General features: G+C 38.2%; 1 protein-coding gene across 2 annotated transcripts in view; it reads right to left on the reverse strand.

Moving 5' to 3' along the window:
- Nucleotides 1–678: 678 nt before the first annotated feature.
- Nucleotides 679–18,943, reverse strand: part of MAMDC2 (MAM domain containing 2) — a 63,391-nt gene continuing 45,126 nt past the window's right edge. Inside the window, exons 10-14 of one of the 2 annotated variants that reach the window (XM_071581333.1) lie at nucleotides 8,152–8,245; nucleotides 5,975–6,127; nucleotides 3,365–3,624; nucleotides 1,957–2,041; nucleotides 679–1,635 (exon numbers count right to left, since the gene is read on the reverse strand). In XM_071581333.1, coding sequence (XP_071437434.1) covers nucleotides 1,574–1,635; nucleotides 1,957–2,041; nucleotides 3,365–3,624; nucleotides 5,975–6,127; nucleotides 8,152–8,245 — 654 coding nt within the window. In that variant the 3' untranslated portion in view covers nucleotides 679–1,573. Of the gene's footprint in view, nucleotides 1,636–1,956; nucleotides 2,042–3,364; nucleotides 3,625–5,974; nucleotides 6,128–8,151; nucleotides 8,246–18,943 lie in introns of those variants that run through there. The other variant, XM_071581334.1, reaches the window with a different exon arrangement.

The following is an 18,943-nucleotide window of genomic DNA, read 5'->3' on the forward strand; positions in this document are numbered from 1 at the left end:
ATGCTGGGAGAGTGGTTTGCTCTCCTCTGTTCATAGTTGTATATATGTATGTGTATATATATATACACATACATATATATAAATATATATATATATATATATATATATATAAAAATATGTACAGTAGTTGGAGAACAGTTATCCTTCTTATATACATTTTCTAATTAAAGTTCTTTTTAAATTTAATAAGGGGTGAACTGGTTATTGAGGAGTCCCATCCTCTAGTCTTGGTAAGCACTTTGTTTTCCCTTAAACTAGGACAGAAATCAGATTTGATAAGCAGGACTTTCCTCTCATGAAGCCGTGCTGGCTGTGACCAATGACTGCATTGTCTTTCAGGTCTTTTTCAAGACCTCCCACAATAATCTTTTCCATAACTCTTACAGAACCTAAAGTGCAATTGACAGGCCTGTAGTTTCCAGTATCCTTCTTCTTGCCCTTCTTGAAAACTTCGACAATGTTTATCAGCTTCCAGTGAGCTGGGACCTCTCCAGATTCCCAAGATGTCTCAAAAATCATCAAGACAGAGTTTTTGCAATAACATCAGCCAGCATTTTGAGGATTCTAGAATGAGGGCCATGCTCATAATGCTCAGAATAATGATTTTAGGCTATTTTGTTAGGTTTAGCTCTTTCTCCTTACACTCATTAGTATGAAGTCTAGAGCAGAGCAATAAGGTGATATTCCAAGTTACATTTTATTAGGAAGTTACAATAATTTCCAAAAAACCCCTTACACACAAATACATAAAATCTTAAAAAATAACAAGATGTGTGAATTCAGTTTCCTATTAATATAAATGCAAGTCATCTGTGGTTTGGTAAAGTGTAAGTGCATTCTCTGTGAGTATACAAACTGATTTAATAAAAGAAACAAACAAACAACAAGACTTGCGTGCCAGAGAACATGTGGCTTCAAAGTGTTTCATTTCATATAGTTCCACACGTCAGCAGCTTATGCTGAATTATACTGAATACTAAAATTGAGTTTGCTATTGGCAAGGTTGACAAATATATTTGTTATAGTAAAATAATACAATAATCGCAAGCAGTATTAAGTTTCCCAGAGAGATTTGTCATCATGAATAATTGCACTGAACCTGGTGGCTATTACTAGTAGCTAACACTATTTTCTTTCTTATTTCAAAATACTTATAATTTTCTTAACAAAAATCTGTTCTATCCCCAACACAAAACATTCACTGAATGCAAATTTAAGATAACACAATATTGGACTTCAATTGTGCAACTTTACTTTCCTCTTTTTACTTATATACCAGAGAGGTTAACAAAATTTTAAATGAGTAATCTGTGCAAAATGGGAAGCCTTTATTCAATAACTGATACTTCATGCAAAAGAGGAAAAATTAGTAAAAAAATTATGGTCTAAGAAGCCCTGAGTCAATAATTTCATTGCAAAGGTGAGGAACATGAATGCTCCAAGTTCTTCCTATGTATTGGTGCATATTCAAACCAGTCCAGTATTTATTTAAAACATATTTTAAAATAGGCAGTTTGTGCAGTTTCTCACATAGAAATCTTGTATGCACTTCCTTCCTTTCAGCAGACTGTATTTAATATTCAATTTCATTTAAGCTGTCAGGATAGCCCGATGAGAACTGAATTTCTTCCATTGCTAGAATACAAAGGAGGAAATACTGCAATTATTTGTGTTTTAATCAAACATAAGAATGCATAAAACAGAATGTATTTAACATGCTAGATTTAAATGGGACTGCCATATAGTTTTAAAAGAATGTTACAGCCACTTTACTAGTCAAGGCTGATCATAATCTTACATCACATTAGAAAGCAAAAATTCTGCACTAACCTTGCTGCATGATTATAAATTCAAACCCATTCAATGGAGAGTCAGGGGAAAAAAAGTACCAAACATCTAATTAGAACAAGCATGGTGAATTGCCAGGTGTCTCTCACAAAATATGTTTAAACTTACCTAAACAGGGTCCTGCCTGGAACAGAATATCATCAACAGCAGTGTCACTTCTCATTGACACACCGCGGATCGCCTCAAAAATTATCTATACAAGTAAGACACAGGTTTTCTTGAATCACACAGGTGGACAGATCAGAAAAATGATAGCCATGCAACATATTCAAGGATCTAGTGTGTCCTGAAAGCCTGCTTCTTGGAAAGAAAGTTCTGTGCTCCATCAGTGGACTGATTGCCCTGGTCAGAACAACTGGATGTGTGCTATGCTGAAGGAAGCGAATATGTTCTCCCTTTCCTTTCCTTTCCTTTTTCCTTTCCTTTCCTTTCCTTTTTCCTTTCCTTCCTTTCCTTTCCTTTCCTTTCCTTTCCTTTCCTTTCCTTTCCTTTCCTTTCCTTCCTTTCCTTTCCTTTTCCCTTTCCTTTTTCCTTTCCTTTTTCCTTTCCTTTTTCCTTTCCTTTTTTCCTTTCCTTTTTCCTTTCCTTTTTCCTTTCCTTTTTCCTTTCCCTTTTTCCATTTCCTTTTTCCTTTCCTTTTTTCCTTTCCTTTTTCCTTTTCTTTTTCCTTTCCTTTTTCCTTTCCTTTTTCTTCTCTTTTCCTTTTTTCCTTTCCTTTTTCCTTTCCTTTTTCCTTTCCTTTTTCCTTTCCTTTTTCCTTTCCCTTTTTCCTTTCCTTTTTCCTTTCCTTTTTCCTTTCCTTTTTCCTTTTCCTTTTTCCTTTTCCTTTTCCTTTCCTTTTTCCTTTCCTTTTTCCTTTCCTTTTTCCTTTCCTTTCCTTTCCTTTTTCCTTTCCTTTTCCTTTCCTTTTCTTCCTTTCCTTTCCCTTTCCTTTTTCCTTTCCTTTCCTTTCCTTTCCTTTCCTTTCCTTTCCTTTCCTTTCCTTTCCTTTCCTTTCCTTTCCTTTCCTTTCCTTTCCTTTCCTTTCCTTACTAATTTTCAGGCTCTTAAGGCAAATTGATTAAAAAGCCTCACATCTCTAGTTAGTGATCAGTGCAATTTTTTGCCCAGGGCTGTTTTGGTCATTACCAATTTCAGCTTCCTCTTTCACAGAGAAACTGAAGCAGGTTTTGTCTCTGGAAATGGTGAAATCACATTAGAACAAAAAACAGAGCTCTGGCTTTGCATCATCCTTTGTCTTTGGTGCCACCTTAGAAACACCACCTTACAAGAAGCTGCCATTTTGTCATAGCTCAGTCATTCCATGAAATCTAGACAGAGCTATGGACAGCTGAAGGAAAAGAAATTGCACAAATTATATAAAAAGGCCCGCTACCACTACTGACAAGAAATGACAGGAAAACAGTATTTAATTATTTTGGGTTAATAACTATTTTAATACTTGCAAACTACTCACGTCTTTAATATATTCACTTCATTTATTCCAATTTGAGTGCTTCTTACTTGTTTTTCTTACCTGGTAGTTTCTATCACTTTCATATTCTATCAGTCCCCTCAGCCACGAGATGCTTTGTTCCCCTGTCCTCCTCCACAAAGGAATATCTTCATCATCCCCTTCCTTTTTTAGATAAACACTTAATAATCCAGTCCCAGCTCCATACATGTGATAGAAAAACGTCAAGCACTGTTTTCCAGATATTCCTCTTAGTGATCTTGAAACAAGGTATGCTCTCTGTCCATAAACCATGTCAGATGCCTCTATATACATGTAATATCCTTAAAAAGATATACAGGCAAATATTAGCACAGTAGAATACATTCTCTTGGCATATTCATTACACTCAACATGTACATTGTATTAAAAACTATGACTCAAACTATTTTGATAAAGATTTTTAGGCTGTAAACTGCTGTGTCTGTGGACTGCAGTATTTGTGATATTGTAATAATTGTATACTGTAGTAATGTGGGGTTTGAATTCATAAAACCAAGAGCTGATTTCATCTTTATAAAAAGTTTATATGATTAAGGCCTTAGAACTAAAGGCAAGCTATTTTATTGTACTGTAATATTAGCTGTAGGTTTTGGTGTCTAATTCAAGGAACTTTTAAGCATAGTGAAAAACAAAGTCTTTGTAATGTATTGCATTACGCTTGATACAAATCATCTTGGGAATTCTCCAACACACTGTATGAAACTGTCTTTTCTTTATGGACCTACAGCTGTAGATAATCTTCCTTTTCACCCTTTCTCCTGACTGCTGCTTGCCACCAAACTACAACCTGGCTTAGAAGGGATGTTTTCAGTTGGCAGTTATGCAGCAAATAGGATTCTGAGTGTCATAAGGGACATCTCAAGCATCCACTGGCTGCTCTTGCTGCTCCTGCTTTCCTTCCACCCCAGTGATCCTTGGGAATCCCCTCTCCCTCTGAAGGCAATCTCACCTCCAGGACCCATGATGGCAGAAGGGCAGATAACACTCCAAAAAGGGGGCAGTGGGACTGCATGAAGAGTTGCTGCAAAGTCTGAGTTCATGGTCTGTTGTTGGACTGTACATCTCAGAACACAGAACAGCTGCCTTATGCAGCAAATGGGATGTAGGGATGCTCCTCAGTCTTCTGACCCACCTTCGTTTGCTCCAACTGGCAATAGCTAAATGATGGATTGGAGGGGTATAATAAATTTGCCTTCCAGCGAATAATGACTTGAACACTTAAAAACTCGGTTGTATCTGATGAAATACATAGGAACAGAAAAGAATACAAAGGAAGAAAATACCATTGCTGCTCCCAAACCAGAAATGCACTCTGATAGCAGTTGATGCACTGGAATTCAGAGACAGCTTCATGTGCATCTGAGGGTACAATTTAGGCAACAGTTGGCACTGATGTAGCTTTCTGTGCACTCACTTATGCTAAATTACTTGCCTAAATTACACTAATGAGGTTGTGGAGCAGGTTTTCAAGACAAAGGGCCTGTGTCACTGTAGTAGTTTTGGCCTTAGTTTTAGCTAGGCATAGATTAGGCCTTAATTTTAGTAGGCCTCAGTTTTAGTAGGCCCAGATGATGTTACATAGATTAGAAGGGACAAGTGTCACCTCACTTGAGCAACCAAAGAGTTATTTCGTATCATCTGATGTGAAAACAGGTATCAAAACAAGTGAGGGAGGTGCCTCTGGCCCTTTCCTCCATGGCTACTTGACTGGGAAGGATGTGTGTGTTGTTCTGAGCAGCCAGGCCTCACTGCTACTCTGCAGCTGGTTTGGTTCAGGAAAGTAAACATTTTATTGTTAGGCTTTTTTCTCCTCTCTTGCTGGGTGTTTTCTCAGGAAGAATCTTTTGGGGTGTGTTTATGAGCTGGAGTGGTGAACTCTGTATTACTGGGTGGGCAACTTGGTATGAAGTTATTGTTTCTTTTTACCTTTGTATATTTGTGTTGTGTTATGTTGTAGTTTTAATTTTCCCTCTTCTGTGTAAATATAGAAACCTGTTTTGAATTTTTTCCTTCGTTCCTTTTTTAGGGGAGGTTCTGACTCTGTGTTTGGGTACTTGGCATTCTGCCAGCTCAGCTGAACACAGTGACCTCCTTTAACCTCAATGTTTTTTTCTAAGTTTGAACATAAAGGTGTTCATACAGAAGAGATCCCAACCATTTGCACAACTTGCTGCAAAGAGATGTGTGAGATAAGCAATAAACTTTGTCACAGGCCAGGCTTAAAAGGCTCTAAGTTCTAAAGTCAGTTTGTCAGCCTCAGATCTCAGACTGCTTAATGATCTACATAAACTGAAAACAGGTCTGAAGTCAGTTTAAGGGAATATTCACGTATGCTAGGAGTTTGGAAGGAGGTTTTTCTACAGGGTCTGGAGAGCCATCCTGTTCTTTTATCTCCCAAAGACAAGGGCTACTTTAGGACATGACAACAGAACTATCCATGTGGTCTGCAGATATTTCAGATTAAACATCACATTCTCAAAACCACATGTTCCTACAAAACATGGTTATTTCATTGGATTAATAACTCTTCTGAACAGAAGAATAAAAAGTTTGTCTTCCAGGTTATCATTTCGAAGTGGTTTTGACTAACTATCAATCTGTTCTGACAGTTCAGTGTGGAGTTTAACTCACCTACCCCAGTAGTGTGGTCTCCTTTTGGCCCAGTGTAAGAAGTGGGAGTTGGACCCCTTCTCCTGTGCCAGCTCCCACGGCCTATCTTCTCCTGAGTAAACACACACTCATCATTTTCAAAAGTACACTCTCCAGGACTGAGCAGCAATAAATCTGTAAGGAGAGGACATAGTTTAAAACTTCAAATATATTTCACCATATATCAAGAGATTACACAAGTAATGTATTGCATTTACTCACCTGCTGAAATCAATTATATCTGCCTAGCAATGCTTACAATAGCCACAAGCTTATAAAAACTGATGTATGAAATCTAATTTCATTTTCTTCACAACTTTGGGGTAATCTGTGCACTAGTCTAGCTCAGTAATATGTACTAAGATTCTTGAAAACATCTCATACAGTTTATTACTCTTAATTCACAATAATGGTTTGGACTAGATGATCGTAGAAGTCTTTTGGTTTTAATAATTGGACTTAATGATCTTAGAGGTCTTTCCTATCTTTAGCAAGTTTATGATTCCATAGCAGGGTCTACCAATGTAATTTTTCTCAATATTTTGGCACCCCAAGCAGACTAATGAGCTCCAGCATGTCTAATGTGCATATTAAATCAATCTTGTGAAAGACTGGAGTTTCTGTGATGTGAAATCAAGTGCCACATTTAGCTCTGCTATATTGACTTGGCAGGAGATTCTACCACAACATACAAGAGACCACAGAGCTGTAATTACTAGAGTACTTTCATTATGTTATTTCTCTCAGATGATGCAAAAGGGAGAAAGTTGGTGATTCAGGTGCTTTCCAGGAAGGTTCTGTTAGCTCTTCTACTGTAGCCTGAATTTGTAGTTCAGAAGTATACACTAAGCTGCTTTCACTTTTTAAAAAGGAGGGAGCCTTGATACCTCTGAGGCATATTTCAGGCATATATTTTGCTGCAATCAGAGACAAGCCAAAGGGTATGACTATACACCCAGTTACTAGTTCTGCACCTTTGGTTCCTTTTCCAATTACTTAGGAACTATAAAAAGGCAAAATAGACAACTGTTGGAAATACTTTAGAAAAGTGGCATCTTGTTTTATACATATGTATTCTCTCTGTTTTGTAATGGTTAGCTGCCTGAATTGATGAAATCCATTCAAAAGAGGCCACTAAAAATCTATTGTATGTATGTATGGCTCAGCTTCGTGAACAAAATTTGGGAAGGCCTCTCCCCACATGGGTGTGCCCTTCCAGCCTGCACAGTGGATTTTTTAGGTGAGGCACAGCGTGCGCAGAACTGGCCCCACCCTTTAACTCCTCAGGTCCATCTGCCATGGCCAAGCAAGCTTGGACAGTGTCAGTGAAGTCCTCAGGACTAGAACCTACAGCCCCGGGTATTCCCAGGAGGTCTCCCATCCAAGTACTGACGGGGGCTGACCCTGCTCAGCTTCCAAGATCTGACAGGATCGTGTCAGGGTGGCATTTAACTGCCCTTAGGACCATTGCAAAGACATGGCTTTATTCTGAAGAAGAATGGGATTGTGTGCCTGCCCCATGAGAATGGTTTCTAAATTAGGATACGATTGTTGTACTGTCCAACTTCGAAAAGCCCCAGAAGAGGGAGTTTGGTGAGTTCAGGGAGATTAGCCTGCATATGTCAGAGGGTAAAGTCTTGCTAAAAACATTGTATTCCTCCCACTACAAGAGAGAGAGTTGGACTGCTCTTATCATTCTTCATTAGAGAACTGCAGGTCAGGTTAGGGACTGTGTCTTTGCCTTGCACAACTGTACTTCGGGACTAAAAAAGAATAATGCTATATTTTGAAAATACTGGATTTGGATCCATTCCTGGTTTCTTAAAGCCATTTGAAAACTTATTTTCCCTCAGCTGGACAGTTGGTTTATTTTAAATTGTAATGCCCAAATGGACCACTCACCTACACACAACTTCACTGGAGTCAGTGAAATTTCTTACGAGTTAGCTGGTACCCCTAAAAACAAAAACTGGTCTTTGCTGTATGTGTGCTTCTTTGCAAAAATAGGATTTATGCAATATTTACTGGGAAAAAAGATAATACAAGAAACCACAGTGGGATGAAGCCAGCTGTACGATAGAGTTGGAAAATGAAGGTATGTGATGAACTCTCACTAAAAAGGATAACAGCAATTGGATGACAAATACACATTGTCTTACCAGCAGCCTGGCAACTTCCCAGGCTCAATGATACATCATCCAGTGCCACAAGTCCACAGTCCCAAAAACTTTTACACAAGCTGACAAAGACAACCTGCAATACATAAAGGAAGTTCCAGTTATCTAACAAAACCTGGAACTGTTAAGAACTGTTATGAAATTTTAGGTTTTTTTCCAAATGCACTAAAAATTTTGAAATTCACTGAATAGAAATAATGAATCCACTTTGGCACATATTAATACTGCCAATGTTTGAAATTTCAATTCCAGTGGGGATTAGATGCATACTTTCAATCAAGAGAAAGTATTTTCTCACTTTTATAGGCAAGTTACATATCTCTATGTAAAATTCCCATTTTATTGGGAGAGTATTTTTCTTGCATATGACAATAAATGACTCACTGAGGTGGTTGTGGTTTTTTCCTCCCTAAACCCCAACGTGAACAGCTCAAATATCCAGAGCTATCTTATCCTTAAAACCAGAAAGTTTTATCCATGGAAAAATAAATTTGAAAGAGTAATGCAGAGTGATGGGCAAGAGAAATGGCCATGACAAAAAGCAAAGGACAACAGAGATGAAATGAAACTGCTGCATAAAATGGGACTATCCATAAATGATGTAACACCATGGTATCATGGAGCAGGAGACTGGAAATTCTATGCATAATTCTGAGTTTGTGAAGATTAATAAAAACATCCAAGATATTTTATTTGACTACACATTATTTCTGCCATGAAAAATACAAGCCACGCATGAGATAACAAAATAAAATGTAAAGAAACTGTAAGACTCCAGTTGCCCTTCTCCCAAGGTTGACACAGATCTATTTGAATTAGAGAAGACACATTAAGATTTATTTTGTGAAAATACTGCTGGCACTTTTCTTGGCCTAACTGCTCCAAGCCATCTGTCGGACCATTGAGTTATGATTATAATTTGGGAGGAGCTTTTCAAAACAATTCCTTTGTGATGAGGTCTGTGCTAGTGACTGGAGATGGAATTAGTGTCACTTCTAACAGTTTAGTATTCTAGAACAACTGTGAACATCTCAGTTATATATTGAGGTTAAATGCTGAGGGGGTCTTAGTGCCCTGGGCTGGAGGACCATGACTGCAAGAATGATCAGCTTCCAGTAGACCCTGAACTTGTGCAGGATCTGCTGCCTGAGCTGGATCCCTACAAATTTATCATGTCTGGTGGGATTCACTCCAGCATCCTCAAAGAGCTGGCTGATGTTATTGCAAAACTCTCTCAGTAATTTTTGAATGGTTTTGGGAATCCAGAATGGTCCTAGCTGACTGGAAGCTGATAAATGTCCCAGTTTTCAAGAGGGGCTAGAAGGAGGATACTGGAAACTACATGGCCTAAAGTTGTGTCAGGGAAGGTTTGGATATAAGAAAAAGGTTATTCCACCAGGGGGTGGCTGGGCCCTAAAACAGGCTCCCCAAGGAAGGGGTCACAGCGCCAAGCCTGACAGAGTTCAAGAAGCATTTGGACAATGCTCTCAGGCACATGGTATGACTCTTGGGGATGGTCCTGTGCAAGGGTGAGGGTTGGACTCAGTGATCCTTGTGGGTCCCTTGCAGCTCTGCATATTTGGTGATTCTGCAATTCTGTGTGTATACAAAAAGCTTTTAAAAGTTGTTGCACATTATTTAGTATGTCCTTTTCTAGTAGGTTTGGTAACACCTTTAATATGAACATTACCTGGCATTTTAATAGATTGCTTTGCTATTATTAAGCAATTATTATTATCAAGCTATTATTATTATAAGTATTTATTAAGCTATTTGCTTATAAAAATCCCTGGGACATAACTACACTTAAAACTTTGAAGCACATACATTTTATGCTGCGCAGGACAGAGCAATTCTTGAAACTATTTTCCATTCAGTGATCATCTGTCTTGTAAACTGATTCTGGTCTGGACATGAGGAGTGCCCCTGCATAGCATGCAGAACTGCTCAGTTTATATTGGCCTAAAACCCACCCTTCCCCTGGGCCCGTCCCTGCAGAACTGCTGTCTTAGCCTTAAGGTTTAACAGAACAAAAGTTGTTTCTTACTTTGTTACATCATTCTCAGGAAACAGGTGCAATCTATTAAAAATGGTAGCATGTTCTGTAATAAAGCAAAATAAAATACTGACATTGGGTGGATGTCATTCACCAGAATTTTAATGAATGCATTCTGGTGAACATTTGTAATAAACTAAAAACATAGTATGGTCTCAAACCCACGAATCTTCAGAAAACCACACATGTAAGGGTGAGGTAAGTCTTCATTTGTGAAACAACATTTCCACACTGTGGAATCATGTTTTAACTGATGTTTTCCTATTGACATCATTGGGAGCAGGATTAAGTTCTTTATTCTTAGGTTGCAGTAATTTGTTCCATACAAGGTATGTTATTACCCACTGGATTCTGCAGAAGGCCCTCCACTTCAAAAGCATCACAGCAGTAACTGTGGGCTTTCAAAGGCCATTGAACCAGTAGTCTTTGTACAACCAAAGGATTGATCTGATTCTGTGACACTTGTAAACTTTTTCAGCATTGTCATCTATATCTTACAGCTTCACTAATTCTCCACTTGATTTTTGTGCTGTGGAGTGACCGCCATAAGCAGACTTTGTAATTGGACAGGAAGGGGGTGGGGGAACTTGTGTTTGGAAATGTAGGAGTTTCCAGTATTAGCTACAGCAAATGTACTGTAATTGTTTATAGTCCTCTGAGCTTATTTTGTTGCTATATTTTTTTATTTTGTTTTAGGCAATGGACTAGAAGATTTTTATTCACAGGTCAAGTTTATTTACTTCTCTTTTGTTCTAAATATATTTTTCAGTCATAAAGGGAAATATTTTACTATTTGATCCCTACCTACCAAAATGCTATCAATTTGGATTGACTCAGCTGCTCATTTTCACTCTATGTCAGATCTCTGAATCCTTCCTACAGTCTCAATAGAACTAATCTCATGATACTTTGCATTTGTCCTTGTTTTGAATTAAAATATTTGCTAAGTGAATTCTTCCAAAATAAGTTTTTATGAACTCATCTCATGCCTTTGAGAAGAGAATAGAGGATTCTTTGTGCACAGCTTGCACTTTCTTCACAAAGCACAGCAGATGAATAACATACTAATTGTTTCAAGCTAGGTAACAAATATTCCTGGACTTGCATGCTATATTGGAGGCTAAACTAAAAACATTATCCAGTGCCAGCAGTTGTTGCCTGTGTTACTGAAAAATAAAACATACCTCTCATGTTTCTATTTGTTCCAGTAACAGGACACCGCTAGGGCATCAGTTTCCTTCCAAACCATTACCCTGGTTTGTTTATGTTGCATTGCTGAATCAATGCTCCTGGCCTTCAATCTCCAAGTATCAATAATCAATTCTTAGCATTTATCATAGATTATATCAGGTATGGGCAATACCAGATGAGAACAGCTGACAGAGCAAGTTTCTGCCAAGACATGTAGTTGGGTTGTGCTGCAGATACTGGATGCAGCAGAAGAGATTTCTCATCCTTGGCATTCTACATCTCTGCAAGCAGATGTTGAGTTAAAATATATGCATATGAAGTTAATCTGCCTTTGGAGAAGGACATAAAGCAGGGTTCCTCCAGTGCAAGGAAGGACTAGTGGGGAAGTTTGTTAAAGGAGGTTGGGATGCAGCTGGACTCAAAATAGGAGAAAAAGGAGAGATTCCCCTGGATCGTTATATGTTCTGTGTATTTTCTTTCCTTCTTGTTTATCCCTGAAAGCATAGTTCTTGCTCAGTTAGAGAGCCAGACAAGCCAAACAAAAGAAAAACTGTAAAAATGGCCCAGTTTGGTCACCGTGCCTCTGCAGAAAGTAATTTACCTCATTCCATCCTAGTGAACAGTCCTAGGTTTAAACTACACACTGTGTATCATTGTAGACACAAAACTTTGTCTGCTACTTAGATACATTTAGATTCGATTTCTTAAAGGAGGTGGGCAGTTACAGTGGCAAGTGAGGTGGGATTTTGTGAGAAGTTTCCATTGTAACTTCACGCAGGGACACAAAACTGTGTATTAGGAAATCAAAAGATAATTCAAGCACCAAAACCAAAAGTGTGACATGACACAAAGAAGTAGTCAAGATGTTTCCACAAGACAGGTAGTCTGACTTTTCAGTCAGTTATGTGAGCAAATTGCTGTGTACACATGTAAATCAGAGACTTATAACTGGCACAGGGAATGCAAGAACCATTCTTACTGTCTCAGGGGTATTCAATAGAAATGCTACAAGTGTAGACTCAATTACTTCTGACTAGCTTAATTAAACTAGATTTTTAATGGCTTGTATTTCTTTGGCTTAAACAATCAGAAACTCGTTTAACAAGAAGACAAGTGTCTTGGTTTGAGGGAAAAAACCAAAATGTTTACCCACAAGCGGGGGAGGGGCCTCCCCCACGATAATCTCACCACTCTTTATCAAATTTAGGAAAAGGAATTTTAATACAAGAAGGATAACTGCTATATATATATATATGTAAACAGACTAGTGCAACCCACTTCCCCAACACCACAAGAGAAAGAAAAGAAACAAACAACAACAAAACCCAGCAGGTTTTCCTCCGGGAGGAAAAGTTATACTTAAGTGTCAATGTCACAGCCCGGCTGGCTGCAGAGTGAGTTTCAGTCCCTTTTCCAGCAAGACAGACGAGCAGTGAGCTTTTCAGGTGGACTCCGTCTCTTCCCCCTGTGTTCCCCGTCCAAGAAGCAGAAAAGCACGAGCAGCCAGAAGCAAATCTAAGGCAGGCAACAGCAGCAACGCGGCCAGAAAACAGTCAGGGGCAGGCAGCAGCAGCCGCGTGGCCAGAAAAGCAGTCCGGGCACAGCGGCAGCGAGACAGCCAGAAAAGCCCCAGCAGTAACCAGCAGGGCAGCTTGCCTCCTCGGAGCCCCCACTCCCCCGTTCCGCAGAGCCAAGACTGGAAAGAATATCCAAAAAACCCAAAAGAGACAAACCTGCCCCCACCCAAGTGATCAACAGTTAACTACTTCTTTTGTTAACTGCTGGCCTGGGCAGTTAAGTGGCAGGGGAGAGAATTTACATAATAATCCCAAACTACAACAACAAGTAAGCTATTAAATCAAAATTAGAATGTCTGCAAGCTTCTGTCATTTGAAATAAATTGATTTAAAATGGCACTTGTCAGGCAAGTTCAATTTCTTGCCATGTAAATACAATGTGCTTCTGCGGGGAGCTTGGGGGGGAAGAATGAATTATGAAATCTTTTATATAAATAATTGGATAAAAATTGGTAATACACTTGTGACAGCTGAACCAATATTTTTGAAAATCTTTCCTGTCCAAGAGCAGAAACAAACAATGAAAGAGAAATATAAAGTCTTAACAGACTGCTTATGCTGCAGCTCTTCTCCATGGATTGCACTGCCTAGTAGAGAACACTGCCTGCACACAAATGTATACAGGATATTGATATTCCCATATGTCCCCCAGCACCCTCCTAGATTTTCACAAATCTACTATTAGGGCGCTATCCTCATTTCAATGAAACAGTTTCCTTGTCTCTTTTTGTAAGTAGGAAAGATTCTTGCCTTTACACCAAGGAGTCTTGTCAGAGGAGGTGGCAGTGTAGTATCGTAATATTGAGTATGCAGAACAAAAACTGACCAGAAAGCGTCAGTTAACTATGACATCCAAAAGGAGGTATGTAATATTTCATGCAACATATTACCTTGCAGGCCACTTAGGTACTGCTTCCTAACCTGAATAACTTTCTACGTTTTCAGTATGTTGTTTCCATAACTATGTGTCAAGCACCATAGTCATTGAGGTTCACACTTTGCCAGCACTATCCTAATATTTACAGACCCTACCATTCTTATTTTAAACATACATTTCTGGTGACTGTTATTCAATAACCTTCTTATTTTAGAGGTAAGAGAAGGAAGGACAGAAGGGCTACATTATAAAACTGCAGCTCATTCCAACCTATGGGTGCATACCTTAATTGTGGAAAGACTGATCAAGGGTTTTGTTAGAACAGTACCAAAAACCTCTTTTATTTGACACAAATGAGGGTTTTTCAGAGAAGGAGGAAGAGATGAAGATGTCTGTCCTCCTCCACTAGGTTTCTTTCATACTAGTGACTCAGTCATCAGGATCTGACACTTCATCATATATCCAAGATTGCTTTAGTCATTTGCCTATGACTTTGGTGAACAAGCAGGAGACACAAATTTCTCATCAGCAAAGAGAAATGCCAGAACAATTTAATATTGAGCATCATTACACTTATGATGTGAAACAAAGGTCCAAAGGTCCAAAGATCAAGTCGTAAAAAGGCAGAAGTGTAATAATAGATGTTTAGGGAAAATAGTACAAGAAACAAATCAGGCCTAAAGCTGCTGTATTGTGTCCAAACCCCAGAAAGCTGAACTGGAGGTCACACTTAGACCACCTTTGTTTACAGTCACTGTGAGGTCTATTTTCCATGAATTTGTCTAATCGCTTATAAAATGAATGTATACTACTGGCCTCCACAGCATTCTGCAGCAAAGTATCTCAGTGTTCAGTTGTTCCTGAAAAAGTCCTCCCATCTGTTTTAAAACGTGTAAATAATGGAGAGCAACACTCATCACTCTGCTTTCTTACAACTGCAATTAAAGTTAGTCATGGAGGATAAGTGAAAACAAACAGACAAGCTTGAGTAAAGAGACTTAGAGGAAATAAAAAAACATGAAAGAGGAAGACACCTGTACTGAGAGAATGAAAATGCAAGAAAATGCTGCCACAGCTACTGTGATAGAAGTAGGATGGGCTGTTATGTTGCCTGTTACCTTTCTGAAGATTTGACTTTGAAAGCTGTGGGAGTTATTGAAGCATTACATCATTAGGTAAAATTGCCAAAACTTGCATGAATGGCTAAACAACACAAGATGTTTGCTTTCAAAAACCTGAACTTCAGAATAGTGAACCAAAGTAGCAGAAATGAGCACAACTGGTACAAGCAAACTCAGTTGAACTCAAACCTACATTTTAATCTAGGCATTTGGATTTTGTGAAGTCTCACATAAAAGAAATATCTTTCCATGGAGGTGTATACTCACAAACACACACACACAATATTAAAATACAGATCCTTAGTCCACAGTGCATGTAAGCTTCTCCAGCTTGCATATGATATGTGAAATTTTCTTTCAGTTAGCGCTTACATTTTCCTGCCATGTATTGGCCTGGAAGATGAGTTTCAATACATTCAATCAAATCAAAAGAATCTACATATTTCAGGCTTAGGTTTTTATGCTTTCCTTCAAGAGGCAACAAACCATGAACAGCTTAATTTAATTTAAAATAAGTTGGACTTTTTTTTTATTTCTTCCTTCTCACATTTATTCCCTGGGCACAATATAAAAAAATTATATGTGTATATGCTCATAGGTACTTACACGAACGGAAAGAGACAATGCCTCAAGTACAAACTGAGAAATCAGAACTTTGAATTTCTTGCCTTCTCACTAGCATTATGTAGCTTACATATTTGAAGCATGTACACATATATGTACATATATCTCTATCTATCTATCTATCTATCTACACATGTATGTATATATATATACACACACACATGTATAAACATTTATTACTTGCTTAGCTGGATCATACCCACCTAGTCTTTACAACACTGTATTTTCTAAGTGCCATATTAAAGCCGGTCGTCCAGCTTCATGTTTCCTGCCCACAGGATTCAAGCCATGAACTTGTGCCAGACTGCAGTTAGCTAATTCAAAAAGAACTTGCAAAAAACATTACACAACCAAGAGATGAAAATCTGAATCTTTGTATTGTCCTGATGCAAATAAATATGCTATCAAAATTATAACATATCAGATAGATTTTTTTTTTGTTTTTTCAAAGCCTTGGGAGTAGCATTTGTAGTAGAGGAAAGATAAAGGAGATGGGTAATAAGGTATTTCAGTATAATTGTTTTCTGGCTGAGAAATCATTATGACCTCCAGGACACATTACTGCCTCACTGACTTGACTGGCCATTAAGAAAGTGCCAGGAGACTGCTTACTGTTTCTACAGCTGCTGACTCAACCTACAAGTCACACCTGGTAACAAAGAAGCTGCCAAGCTAAACTACTTCCTGCCTGCAGTTTATGCAAATGTAGACATGATACATCTCAGAAAACAGTACCAGGCGCATTGGCCAGCACATCACTAAGAGGAGAGATGGCAGCCCTATCTTATTTTGAGACAACCTCTCTACACTAAAAGACTGCTTTTAACTTGCTTATAACATTGCCAAGACAATTATTTCAGCTCAGACTTTCCATCCTGGATCCTTGCTTCAGGCTTGTTTTGGAAGATTTAATCCAAAACAGTTCCATCATTTCCAAGAAGAAGGGTAGGGAAAAAAAGGTTTATTATGCCCCTATTAAAAAAAATTCTGTGAAAAGCTTGACCACTCCTAGGCTTTGTAGTAAGAGCAGAAAAGTGTCAGACTTTGGTCTTTGTGGCAGAACTGTGCTTTCTGTCAAGTTATTAGTTTTTGAAAAACTAGAATTTGTAAAAAATGGGACAAGCAGGGCAAAGAGAGTGGGACATGAACAGGATTCTAAGGAAAAAAAATCAGTCCAGAGTCAGGAGCCAGGAGTAAGATGAGGATTGGCGTGGGAAGGGAGGTGGGATTGGTTTGTTGCCTATGGGGTAGGTTAGATAAAATAAAGTTGCCTCCATGAGGAGGCAGGAAATGCAAGGACAGGTTGGAGGAGATGGCAATAGAGAGGTCAACTTTCTCTCATATTTCTCAATACCGTCTCTCCCTCCAGAGCCTGAAGTGTAATTCCTGACTTGCTGATTCCTACCACTCCTTGCTGTCAGGCAAAATATGGTCTGATGCACCTACACTGCTGCTCTACACTGAAATTACTGTTTCTTGCCATTTATTTCCCTATGTGCTAGGCAGACATGTCTTCATAGATAACTAAGAGAAGTGCTTCTACAGTGCCACACAGTTCTGCTTCATTTACTTCTGTTATCTTGGAAAAGAAGAAACAAACAAAATAAAGCATGAAAAGACTTTTTAAAGTATTAAAGTTGAAGAATTGAGCATGAGATTGCAAAGAAAAACCCAGAATCAGGTTCACTGTGCAACTTCATTGAGCCTGTTTGTGAGTATTATAAGCAGATGACCTGTAACTACATCAGGTTTTCACCCTTGTCTTACGGCAAGCAGACACACACTCAAACTGTGGCAATACTTGTCTTTTTCATTCTACCTGCTCATCTTTAAACATCTCTTGATATACTTTTTTCCATATTAACATGTTTCATAACTTCACCCATTTTCTTCCATGTACTATTATTTGTTTAAAAGAAAACTTGTATCAGCTGGAACCCCTGTCAAATACATAGTTATTTGGCTAAGGGGTGCCTGAATTGAGATAGGCTGAACACATGCTGACTTCTCTAAAGCACAATACACCAATACACTTGACATTTCATGATAGTTGAGGAATGCCTCCTCAACAGAAACATTTTGCAACTTGGTTCCATGGGAAAGAACAGTTTCTTTCCTAAGATCTGAAGCACACAGTGAAGGTTTTAGAGAACTGGCATGCCAGAGGCCAGCAAACCCTCCTCGTGCAAAGCATGGGATTTCTCCCCACCTGCAGATCTTCAGGCTCAGAAGAAGTGAAGATATTCCCTTAACTTCTTTATTCTCTTCTGTGCTGCTCTCCCCATCAGTTACTGCCTACGGACAGAATGGTAACTACAGATATGAAAGCTGCAATTCATGAAAAGACTTCCATAGCACGTGGGCTTCTTTCCAACTGTTTTAGATATACTGACTTCTAGGAAAACATAAAAATTGTTCTTCACAAATTCATATTGGAAAAGATTTTCCATGTAAATATATGATGTTAAAAAACCTGCCACCTCTGAAGCTATAAACCATTTTTAATAGAAATGCTCAAATGTCATCATTACACATGCAATTTATTATGCTAGACAATCTACTGAACCTTTTCAGAAGTACTAAAGAAATATGTAAACAGGAGATGGCAAAAGTAAATTAAAAGCTTGCCTTTCATGATTAAAAAGAAAGAGAAAAATACTTTTCTGCAAATATCTTGGGATGGCACTAAGATAAACTTATCTATCATGCACTTGCTATGCAGTTATAAAATTCTTTTTTTCATTTTATGAAATGAAGGGAATTAGAAATGCCATTATGTTTTAAGCATAAAGTACATAAAAATTCCATCAAATTTTTAAGATCAGGTATCTGAGAGAAAACACTAGCCAACAATTAGGTTTGAAATTTTCAGCATAAATTTGCCTCTCAATGCAAATCGGGTGGGTTTTTTTTATTTTATAGTGTATTTATTTCAAAGAAAAAACGCTTCTTTTTCCCACAAGGAAAATTCAACTCTGTAACTACTACCATTTCAAAAACTAATTTGTAGTGGACAAAATGCTTAGGATGTTTGTCTTTAATTTAAAAATGCCTGAGTTTCAACACCAGCTTTTATTCATATGTTCATCGTACTATCATACTGAAAAAAAATCAATTTATCTGAATATCAGCAGGTAGTGATCCATCTGGTCCTCCTTGGTGAATTACAGATAGTGAAAACATGTTACAGAATTCAGGATAACCACAGAAGTAGCACCTACAGAAATCTGTGTGAAAATGTCTTTGTAAAAAGAGTGGAGATGAGGAGTAACAATGGCTTAAGGATTTACTCAGGAGGTGATGTCAAATCCTGCATTATTAATTTGCT

The sequence above is a fragment of the Pithys albifrons genome, chromosome Z (genome assembly GCF_047495875.1).
Source record: "Pithys albifrons albifrons isolate INPA30051 chromosome Z, PitAlb_v1, whole genome shotgun sequence".
In the NCBI taxonomy this organism is placed as follows: domain Eukaryota; kingdom Metazoa; phylum Chordata; class Aves; order Passeriformes; family Thamnophilidae; genus Pithys; species Pithys albifrons.